General features: G+C 39.0%; 1 protein-coding gene across 2 annotated transcripts in view; it reads left to right on the top strand.

The window, feature by feature from the left end:
• Positions 1–12,000, top strand: part of FBXL5 (F-box and leucine rich repeat protein 5) — a 34,765-nt gene that overhangs the window by 19,586 nt on the left and 3,179 nt on the right. For both annotated transcript variants that reach the window (XM_014260972.2, XM_005517826.3), the window contains exons 6-10: positions 638–763; positions 1,224–1,372; positions 1,552–1,634; positions 3,419–4,141; positions 6,938–7,086. In XM_014260972.2, coding sequence (XP_014116447.2) covers positions 638–763; positions 1,224–1,372; positions 1,552–1,634; positions 3,419–4,141; positions 6,938–7,086 — 1,230 coding nt within the window. The remainder of the gene's footprint in view (positions 1–637; positions 764–1,223; positions 1,373–1,551; positions 1,635–3,418; positions 4,142–6,937; positions 7,087–12,000) is intronic.

The following is a 12,000-nucleotide window of genomic DNA, read 5'->3' as shown; positions in this document are numbered from 1 at the left end:
CCCGAGTGCTCCACCAGCTAAAACAGCAGAGCTGTTGCTGATGTTCACATTCATCCAGATGTTTGAAAAAATGATTGTGTATTTGTTTGAGACATATGTATGTTACAAATATAGTGTAGCTGTTTTCAAAAGGATACTTTTGGAATTTGTGATCTTGGAGTTGTCATGTGCAGGGACTAAAACTAGGCTGGTTAACTGTATATTTGTGATAGTCCAGAGGAAAAGACTGATATCTTCAACCAAGTGTTACACTAAAAGCTGATGAATAATTTATTTTCCAGAAGGAACTTGAGCACCTAGACAGTCCAAATATTCTGTGGTTGTTTCTGTTACTTCTGTGATCATATTGGTCCCTACTAAGCAAATAAGGACAGGAGGCATGTCTCAGACAGTCATAATAGTTCTGGGATGGCACTGAAACTGTTCCAAGAATCTTGTGACATTTAAGGATAAAGATCAGACAAAGAATTATTTTAAGGTTTAGTCCGGTCTTAGTTGAGATGAATTTGAAATTCAATTGTTTCTCTTAAATCAGGTTACAATATACAGAAAAGCTATCAGTGCTGATTCCTGCTGCAGTGAGAAATTTCTATTAACTTTTTTTCCTTCTTCTTTTTGGGGGGGTGGTGGTGAGTAGGTGATTGGTATAGTGGTCCTGCGGCAGATACTGAGACTGAACCTGATGAGGAATGGGTGAAAAACAGAAAAGATGAAAGTCGTGCTTTCCAGGAATGGGATGAAGATGCTGACATAGATGAATCTGGTAGGTAAAATTGATTTTGGTGTTGTTTTTTTTTTTTTCCTGAAGATGACATAGCTGTAAGAAACAGATGGAAAAAAAGGGAGATGGAGGTTGGTAAGAGAGAATCAGGATTGTAATGACTGGAATTAATTTGTCTAGGAAAGAGTAAACATGAGAGCAGATAGAAGAGTTATGGGGATGTGTCTGGAGGTAAAAGCTAGTCTTCATCTCTTCAGAAAGTTTGGATGAATCATCTCGCATCCTGATGCACTCTAGGCTTGATTTAAAATTTATCTTAAGCTGTTAAATCACAGCTATATATACATATATATGAAATGCCCTGTGAGATAGTATTTTGACATCTAAAGCAAGTTGGTGGAAACAACTGGCCTGGGCTGCCCTGAGCAGTACATAATCTGTAGTAAATATTTCTCCAAGTCCTTTAATGATTTAAGTCTTTCTCTCTGGGTTTATTTTGCAGAAGAAGCAGCTGAAGATTCACTTGCCATTAATATAGCACAAATGGAAAAACGTTTACTTCATGGCCTAATTCATCATGTCCTCCCACTTGTAGGCTCCTCAGTGAAGACACTGGTATTGGCCTACAGTTCTGCAGTGTCCAGCAAAATGGTGTGTAATTTGGAACTTGCATTTAATAATTGTGGCTCTGCAGTCTTTAATAACTGATATGCTTGGGTAGTGTAAGTGGGTTGCAGTCCAAAAGAATGCCAATCTGTAAGTTGTCTCTAGACACTGTGTGCAGCCTTAGTGGCTTGTATCTTTACTGATTATTTTCCTTTTTTTTTCAGGTTAGGCAGATCTTAGAGCTTTGCCCCAACTTGGAATATTTGGATCTCACTCAAACTGATATTTCAGACTCTGTATTTGAAAGGTTGGATAATTGTTGTTTCCTTTTTAAAAAAAAAAAAAAAATTATAATCCAGCTTTTTTTTGGGAGGCGGGTTGGAACTCAGACATTTAGAGGGGATTCAAACATTAATTCAAACATTTATTCGTCCATTGCCAAGAAAGAAAGAGAAGTCGAATTCATAGCTCCCATGTGACTTGTGACTAAGAACTAAACCAGAGTAACAAATCATTGAAATACCAAGTGAAATGTAACTTGTAGTGGCTATTTAAAATTCTGTCTTTGCTATTGGATGCTTTTTGCCTATCAATGTGTAGCTATCAGTAACAATAGTTGTGTTTTTGACCTAGTATTAACAACTTGTTTTTTTAACATGTTAGTTTTTTATGGAGTTGTTCAGTTAAGGAAGTTCTCTTGATCTGCTACAGCTGATGGGGTGTGGAATACTGCTATTTCAGACGCTCTAATCAAGTGGTAGGCAAAGCTGTAAGGCTTAGGTGTATTGTCTGTGGATTCCTGAGTTTTACTGAGGTCTGCAGAAATGTGTTGGATGTCAGTGGGATGGTGTATGGATGCAGAAACTGCACCAGTGGGTCTTACTGTGGTATTGAAACTCAGCAGGTATTTCAGTGTTCTGCATTTACATCATGTAGTGCTCTCAGGTAGCATGAACACCACAGAAAATCTTACTAGCATGGATGCTGGTAGCAGCACCCTGCAGCTTGTATAAGAAGTTTCATTTGAAGTGAAAGCTTTATAGAATTTCCAGGGCTCAAAAGTCAATCTTTGTGAGCTTTTGTCAATATCTAGTAAAATTTACCTTATTTGCCACTACTCATATATCTGTATTTACAGGGCTTCAATTTGTAGCTCAGAAAATGAGCTTGGCTTGCTCTAAATATAAATAATCACTTACAGAAAGTAAATTATATTAACATTAGTAATTATAGGTAAAAGTCAGTAAAATTGGATATATACTTTTATAACTAATAATGTAAAAATGTTGCTGTAGATAAACTTTCTGTTCCACTTGAAAAAGGTAAGACTAGGGGAGTAAGCTGTTGTTAAAATGAAAAGGTCTGATTTCTAATTAATGATGGAATAATTAGAAACACAGGGTCTGTTTCAGGAATCCATCTAGTATTCCTGGAAGAAATGGGAAAGGACATTAGGACATTTGATCTAAGTACACAGACATTTCAGTATGTGTAGACTGCCAAGCTTGAGAAACTCAAAATACTGGAAATCACAACTGTTACAATACTTTGGAATGAATATGGAATCTCAGATATATTTTGAGAGTGTGGGGTGGGTGTGGGTGAAATTTGCTAGTTCAGTACTTCCAGCCTTTTTAGAAGTAGCTTTGATGTTTAGTAACTCAGATCTCTCTTGGTAACTTCTGCTGAATATAATGCAGTTGTTTTTTGAAATTGTTATTTTGTATTTGATTAATTGTCAATTGGTATTTGGTGCTTGCAGTCTGATCTATTACTCAAACATTTCTCCAGTATATAGCAAATTTGGAGTTCTTTTAAGTATCAGTATATGGAGAAATACAAGTTGTTACTGATTAATGAATGATTTCATGTTTCTCTAGACATAATTTTTCTAGGTGTAAGTAGAGCACTTGGATTATCAAATCTAATCTGTCAGGGGTAGCTTCTTTGAATATTATGTGAATTAATGCAAGTATTTTACTTGTGAAATGTTCTTTCATATATTTAGCCTTAACAGCTATTTCTGAGCAAAAACTAAAAAAACTCAACCACCAACAAACCAAACCACTTTTCTTCCCCCCCTGATTTCAGTTGGTGTTCAGTTGGATATTGTCAAAATCTACGCCACCTTGATCTGTCTGGATGTGAAAAAATTACAGATGTGGCTGTAGAGAGGATTTCCAGAGCACTGGGTATCATATCAACTCATCATACCAGAGGTATTCTGAAAAGCTGCAGGAACAGGAACCCTAAGACTTTGTGGAAAAACAGAGAGATTACTCTGCAGTCCAACCAGAAATATAATGGTTTGCATGAAATCAGCAATGAAAATCTCATTCAGGGAGGAAATGGTGAGCAGCACTGGACTAAACCTGACGGCTCAGAAAACTTCAGTTCTGCTTATGTGTGGATGCTAGATGCAGATGATTTAGCTGACATTGAAGATGCTGCAGAGTGGAGACACAGAAATGTTGAAGGATTTTGTCTTATGGAACCAACATCCCATATTAATTGTTCTGCATTGTGCTACAGTAGAGACATTTATGGGTTAAGGACTAGAGGGTGGCAGCAGCACTGTGCTTCTACTGACTTGATTTACTGCGGTCACTCATTTTGTTGTGCTGGGACAGCACTAAGAACTATTCAAGCACTTCCAGAGTCCTCTGCACTGTGTAAGAAACCAGTAAGGACTAAGCAGTCAGAGAAAAAAGACTCTGCATACTCTGGGAGTGAAAAAACAGATGAAGAGACGGCACGAGTTCTTCAGTTTCTCAGTCTGTCAGGCTGTTACCAGATAACAGACCGTGCTCTCAGGTGAGGAGACATTTTCAAACTATTTTGCTGCAGGATATTTTTTCAGACTTGATTTGTTGTGCCATTCTGGGATGAATCTGCCTCATTTCAGTAGAAACATTTTTACTGAAGAAACTGGTAAGTTTTAAGTGGTCTTTGCTTCTTAAGTAGTTACAGTACTGACTTGAAAACTTCTTCCAGCTTTCCTTTTGGAGATAACAGTAAAATCTTTTATATCTGTTCTATGAAGTCAAGTATTTTTGTGAATTTGTTGTTCTAGACAATGTTAATGCTTTTAGATTTGATCTTTAATGATTTATTATTAAGAAATTGTGTTAATTCACCTATTTTTTCATTATGCCTGCCAGTATGCTTGAAACTTTGTTAAACTGGAGTAACATCTTGATTAACCTGTCTGGATAATGACATAATTAATGGGCAGGCTGAATCAATGGGCTGAGGCTGATTGTTCAATGAGATGAAGTGCCAGATCCTGCCCTTGGGTTGCAACAGCCCCAGGCAGTGATACAGGCTGGGAACAGTGGCTGGAAAACAGCCTGGTGGAAAAGGACCTGGGTTTGCTGGTGACAGTGACTGAACATGAGCCAGACTATGCCCAGGTGGCACCTGGCCTGTTCCTTCAAAAGAGTGCCCAGGACCAGGGCAGTGACCATCTCTTTGTTCTTTGTGGCACTGGTGAGGCCACACCTCAAATCCTGTGCTCCCATTTCTGCCCCTCACTGCAAGAAAGGCACTGAGGGGCTAGACGGTACCCAAGAGGAGTGGAGCTGGGGAAGGGTCTGGAACACAGGCCTGGTAAGGAGAGGCTGGAGCGGCTCAGCCTGGAAAAGAGGAGGCTCAGGGGTCATCTTCCCACTCTTCACAATCACCTGAAAGGGGGCTATAGCCAGATGTCGGTCTTTTCTCTCAAGTAACAAGAGAAAATAGCCTCAAACTGCACCAGAGGATGTTTAGAGTGGCCATTAGGAAAAGTTTCTTTGCTGAGAGGGTTTTCAAGTGTTGGAAGAGTCTGCCATGGGAAGTGGCATACATGGAGGTATTCAAAGGATTGACACTTGATTATGTTAGTGGTGGATTTGGCAGTGCTGGGTTAACAGATGTGATTATCTCAAGAGTCTTTTCCAGCCCAAATGATTTTATGATAATTCTGTATGTGCAGAATAATATGTTCAGTATGACCTCATATAACAGTTAAAGGAGGAAGAAAAAAAAGTTTGACTGGAACATTGAGATGGCTTCATGAGTTACAGAATTTTCTTTTTGCTATTTGCCACTGATACTTTGTATTGTCAGAAAAATGTAGTTTCTGCTTCATACTGAAAATGGGGTGAGGCAGAGGTCCTTGCAGCTTCCTTGCTCAGGTGTTCTGCAGCACTTAGGGCTAATTAAAGCTTCTTGGAGTGGGAAGACTTCATGCATACCCGTGCTGTTTGCTGTAGTAAAAACTGAGGAATAGCATGAGGTGCTGCTGGCATTGATTTGTCTCTCCTGAGATTTTGTCCCCATTTGGTGTTCACGAGCAACAGCTATTCAGATGTCTCCTGTGGTTCTTCTGACAGATTTTTACCAGCATTACCCTTTCTTCAGGGTATGCCTCAGGTATCTGGGCTTTGTGTTGGAGCTTGTTTTTCTTCAAGCGTTGCAGTGGACTTGTCCTGACAAATTTTATTATGTGCTGACTTGGTTGTGCTGTGTTTATTTTACATGTTACTGGTCTGGTTTTTTGTGACTCAGTAATGTGGGAGCAAAGGGAGATTTGGTCACTGAGTCACAGCAAAGGTTTAACTGCATTGCTGGTTTCCCATTGGTGCTTTTTGGGTAAAAGTATTTAGGAGAGTGTGATGCAACAAGTGCTTCTTGTAGTCACAAGAATACTTGGTGAAAGAGTGAAACCCTCTAATACAAGCACAGAGTCCCTGGGGAAAGATACAAACTACCCCCTAATTCAAACATGTGCCAGTCTATTTATTTCATATAGGTTGTTACCTGATAGCTGGTTTTGTGGCCTGCAGTTCTGCTTCTGCCTGCTAACAGGAGAAGCTTGTACAGTGATGCTCTGAAGGAACCTTCAGTTTTATGTCCTGGCTTGAATCTGCAGTTTGGTGATTCAAGCCCAGTGGTTGTTTTTCAAGCGAGTGAGCTTGTTTCTTCTTGAACTTGGGCTGGCTGTTCTGTGAGCTTGCAGAGAAGAGAGCAGGGTCACATGGAGTAATTGCTCAGGTGTGGCACATCATGTGCCTATTGCATCAGCAGCCAGATTCTCTTGCACTCAGAGGAAAGCTAGAGAATTACATTTGAACAATAAGATGGTGTGTTGGCAGAGAGAAGGTCTGCTGTCAGGCCTAGGAAAACACAACTTTGGATTCCAAAAGAAGTTGAACGAAAAAAGGGTTAAATGGGAGGCATAATGCACCAAACTTGGGAGTGTCATATTTTAGTGTGAGATGAGTAATATACATCACCTTGGAAGAGCTGACAGAATCATTGGTATTCTGAAGAAGAATGTAGTTCTTTGAAATAGTTGGTCATTTCTGGTGTCATCCATAAAAAAAAGTGTCTACAGGAATTGTTACCTTATGTAGAAATCTGTTCAGTTTTCAGGTCTGTTGAATGTGGTTTCAGGGGTGATCCCCCTTTAACAGATAGTATAGAAGTGCCAGGTTTAAAACTCTGTGGTTCGTTAGAGGTGTGTCTGTCGTCAGAGGTGCAGAAGGTCTGTGATGGGGTGATATAGTGGGGCACTTGTCAGTGTCACGCCGTGCGGGCTCTTAACGCGTCTCTTCTGTGTGTCCGCAGGGCGTTGACTCTGGGAGGAGGACTGCCGCATTTGGAACACCTGAACCTCTCGGGGTGTCTCACTGTAACTGGTGCAGGCCTGCAGGAGTTGGTTTCTGCATGCCCCTCTCTAAAAGATGAACACTTTTACTACTGTGACAACATTAACGGTAATGTCTTTCTATGAAGATGTGGTGCTTTTCTGGGGAGTGATGCTCAGTGTAGGCACTTCCTAACACAAAAAGAACCACCAAAACCTCGCCTTTTTTTAATGTCTGTGTACCATTGAGTTTCACAGATAAACTACAAAATTACGACTGTTAAATCAGTTTAACCTCATTTTTTACTTTTTTTGTTCTGTAACACTAGTACAGTTCTGTATTACGTAGGAAAGCATATTTAGTGCCTGTATCTCTTAACTTGGTTTAGCATAACTAACAGGGGTAGAAAGTAAGTCTCCACAGTTGTACATTTTCTGTATAATCTCATAATCTCAGACAGAGGCTTCCTTAGGTTGGTACCAAAGCAGGGACTTTTAGGAAACCGAGGATGTGTGTTTCGTCATGCAAACCTCACAGATTGAACTAGTTTTGGTATAGGATATTTTTGATTCTACCATCACATGTCCTTGTGGAAAACGTAATGCAGTTTTTTTTCTGGTTTTGCTTGAGTCAGTAACTTAGGGATGGATCTAGGCTGGAGAAGGATCTGTATAAATGCATAAAATCTGTTAACGGTGCAAGTCTTTTTGGTGTTTACCACACTGGAATTCAGTCTAGTAAGTCCAGTAAGCATTCCTAGCATTAGAGGTGGGAACCATGGTGTGAGTGGTATTCCATGTGTGAATTTAAAACAGGTAAGTGCAATAGGAGGCAAGGGAAAAAGAAGTTCACAGGCCTGTATAAGCTAATTGTGTGTAAACCAAAATTGTATTGCCATAGTTCATGGTGTCCAGCTCAATAATTTGTATCCGTATTGACATGCAGCCCCAGCCTGGGTACCAGATGCCAGAACTTCGGTACTGCTGGTAAATCTGTACTGATATATGGGTATTCAAGCCATTGAAATTGATACAAGATGATGCACTTGGATTGGATTGTAATATTAGAAGTGAAAGTATTAAGTCATACTTTGTTTCCATAATTTTTGCACTTTATGCACTTTTTTGACACTGCTTATTTTTTCTTTTGACACACTTGATTTTTATTTCCTTGAATTCCATCTAAATTACATGTTTAAAAATCTATTTTCAGTTGTCTTTCATTTTCATCTGAAAGTTTGAAATTCTTTTTTAGAAATCCTTCACTTACTCTTTCCTGCATTATGTTGAGTTTAAAGATGTCTTCAAAGACCAATTAGAAGCCTTTCCCTTTTACATCTGATTGGTTGCTACTTTTCCTCTTTTTATACTTCTGTCAGTACTACCAGACATAATTTGTCCTCAGACATTTCTGATTTTCATCTTGGCCCTATAAAATACAGCATGATGTCTTTGTATTAGTTTACAATGCCCAATTCTGTGTATGAGTCCACCACTTTAAAGCTTGGCTGTTTCATAGTATCCTCAAGAAATTACTTAAATTTAAACAGAGTATATTTGAATTATTCTGTAAAGTTGTCTGATCCTCTTCCTGTTCATTTCCTTCCTTTTACTGCTTGCTGGAATCTGTGAACCTATAAGCTCTGCTTGGTTCTCTAAAGCATTATGCATGCCTTTGGATCAACAGTTAGCCCTATAGAGTGAAATGTGCAGAACAGTGAGGCTGTAATGGTCTGACTTCTTACATCTGTGGAGAAATAATGTCATCTCAGAAGTTTATGGCTTTATGGAAAGTAGCCTTAATAAATTAATCCCCTGCAGTTTTTTCTGGGTTTTGTTCCTTGTATTTTCAATCAAACTTCATTGTGATAGGACTTTTCAGTGTCAAACTGATGCCTTATTCCATTCTGTGGGCAGCAGGATTCCTACAACAGCTGTTTCTTTATCATTTGGCATTTCTAAAGTAACTAGGGAAAGCAGTAGCTGTTTCATTTAAATCAATCCATTTCTGAAGTTGTTTATTTGCACATTTACAGATTGTATCACTAACTGCTGTACAAAGTTTACTGATCTGTAAGCATGTGCAGAATAATTTCATAATTTTCTTTGCACACCAGCTTATCAGTGATTGTTTTCAGGGAAGGAGATGTATTCTGGGATCAGAGGTTGGAAAACCTGTCGATCTTGCAGAAAAAAAATGGAGCCAACAGCATGGAATTTAGCCATCTCTGAATAATAAAGATACGACTTTGTCATCTGCTGATAAACAAAGGCTTTACTTTTACCTGCGGCTTATTTTCTTTTTTTTTTTTTCTATGAACACTATGAAGATTTTCTTTATTGGAAGATATTTTTTTCTATGAACACTAAGCCTGATGGTACTCCTTACACACAACCCAGCTTCATTGGAATTTCTTTGTGGAGAGCTTAATATACATGTTTGGTAGGCACATTGGTTGCAATTTTTGTATTTTCAGCAGGTGCTTTTCTACCTTTTTAGTAGAGCAAGACTAGAAAGGTAGAGCAACTATGGTGAGGTAATTGGGTTTGAGTCTGACTGCTGTTGCACACCAGTAACCTGGTACAGTTTTTATGACCAGAAACCATGAATTTGCACACACTTCCAGATCTATTTTGCATTTGTTTACTGTTAGTTTCACTTCAGTTTTTGGTTTACATACTAATGTTTAGGATCTCTTATATTTTGCACAGTGCTGGAGACTTGGAGTTAGATAGCCCTCAGCTGTAGCTGAAAACAAATCTGTCAATGTACATCCCTTTTAATGGCTGATTTCATTTATCTAAATTAAACTTGGTTGTGGATCACACTGAACTTAGCAAGAAGAGTTGATTGTTTGAGGTGGATCTTGCCAATGAGTTCTTACTTTCCTAAGTCTGTTTTGTCCAGCTGTGTCCATTCTGACTCGTTTCTCCATTTCAAAGCCTGGAGTGCTTTCACCTTTGGCATTAAAAATATGGGCTCCCAAATTTCTGCAGCAGTAGCTCTTTGCAGCATTTAATTATGATTCAGTTTCTAGACATTCTTTTAATTACGTAGTCCTCAGGTTCTGTAATTAAAGAAATAGGGCATAAGTTTGATTCTAATGATTCACTCTTCTGGCATCTAAAATGTCATTTGTCATAGTTAATCTGTCTTTCAGCAGTCAAGCCAAGACTTTGCTTGTTCTTTTAAGGTGTATGGACTGTGTGCAGACTTATGTGTTCTAAGAGTTAAGTCAGTCTAAATTCTACAGGTTACCAATGTACTCACAAATCTCTGAAAGGATATTATATGGTGGTGACAGCCAGTTGCAGGGAGTGGTTCTATTACTATGGTATTAGTCCGTTTTTTCATGTATTCTTGGTGGAATGCCAAACTTCGTTCTAGGGAATTCTGACTAATTTTTGTACACTTGTAAATGTAACAAAATGGAGTAATCAAATAAATGGAGTCATCAAATAGCTCTACTTCTTTCCTACATTATCAAACATGTTTATATGTTCACCACTAGTAAACAGACCTCACCTCTATTCAGAGTCCCCTAAGCATCTGAGTAATCAGATGTACATGCAAAGAGCATTACAGTAATGCAGTTCAGAAGTAACTAAACCAGTATCGTAGACTGTGGCAGGTTAGATGAGAATCTGATTAACTTTGCTTTCCGAGGTGAGCCCAAAACACATTTAATTTAGCACTTCACTGCTAGCACTTACTAAACCTTCACAGTCTGAGGGACCCTTGTGAAATATGCTTCTCCTTATGATCCCACTGCATGCTGTTCCTTCCCCACACTTCCATCACATGTTGTTTTCAAAAGACTACATTTTGGACTCCTTGTTAAGTCCAGCAGTGATGGTATCTGGCTCATCCCTGTCAAGATGTTTTATTACATGAGCCATAACCTGATGCTGCCAACAGCTAGTGGTTGTTGCTATACCTGCCCATCAAAACTGTCAAAATTCATTCAAAATCATCAGCTGGTCCTCAAAGTGTACAGTGAAATTGCTGTATGGAGGAGTGTCCTAGGTACACCATGCATTGCTAACTGGGCTGTGCTGGGCAGTAATGGGCAGTAATGAAGATGGGAGATAGTGGAACAGGTTGCCCAGAAAGGTGGTGCAAGACTCATCCCTGGACACATTTGGGGTCAGCCTGAAGGGGGTTTCTGAGCAACCATATCTAGTTGAAGATGTGCCTGATTATTGCAAGGGGGTTGGAACTAGATGACTTTTAAAGATCCCATCTAACCCAAATTATTCTGACCCTATGAAGTGATTCATCTCCACTGTTAGGTTGAAATGACCATCACACTGGACAATATGAAAGGAATATATTACCATGTTGCTTAACCTAATGCATAAGTGGGGTGAGAGGAATTGGAGACCTCATATACAGAATGAAGTTTATGAAGTCAGAGTATATGTATATGATGTCAGAGGTTATAAAGCCAAAGAGATGTAGCCAAAGGTCAGTGGTAGTAAATAAAGCCAGGGAAACAAACACAGTGTCTGCGGCTATCAAAAGTAAAGGCATTTGAATTTTGCTGTCTGTATCACATGTAAAAAAGAACAAACTAAGGAGCACTAGGGACTTTATAGAGGAGTTGAATTACTTGTGATGAGGGAGATCCATGTCAAACCATAAATCATTCGAACCCAGATAGCCTTATTGTTTAACCAACCATTAATGATACTTACTACCTTGTTATAATAAGAGCATAAAATACCCTCCAAATGCTGGGAGCTGCCTGTATATGCTAAGAAAGAGTATGGGGAGGGCTGATTTCAGAAGACTGAACCCCCAACGTTTCATTTTATCAGAATTCTTTATTACGGGCTATAAAGGAAAGTTAGTGATAGTATGAGGATTAAACATGGGGCAAGAAATGTAGTGTGGGAAGAAGGGTGAAATTTCACTGTGAGATATGCTTAGTATCATTTGTAAGTCAGTGCCTAATAAATTGGGAAATGAACATATAAGCTTGTCAGATGGTCCAGTTTACATAGAAGTATCCAGGCTTTTCAGATCTTTAGTTGCTATAAG

The sequence above is a fragment of the Pseudopodoces humilis genome, chromosome 6 (genome assembly GCF_049639895.1).
Source record: "Pseudopodoces humilis isolate 2021_Gansu_Grassland_sample_001 chromosome 6, ASM4963989v1, whole genome shotgun sequence".
In the NCBI taxonomy this organism is placed as follows: Eukaryota; Metazoa; Chordata; class Aves; order Passeriformes; family Paridae; genus Pseudopodoces; species Pseudopodoces humilis.
The sequence above is the reverse complement of the archived record's forward strand: the minus strand, read 5'-3'. Positions and strand labels throughout refer to the sequence as shown.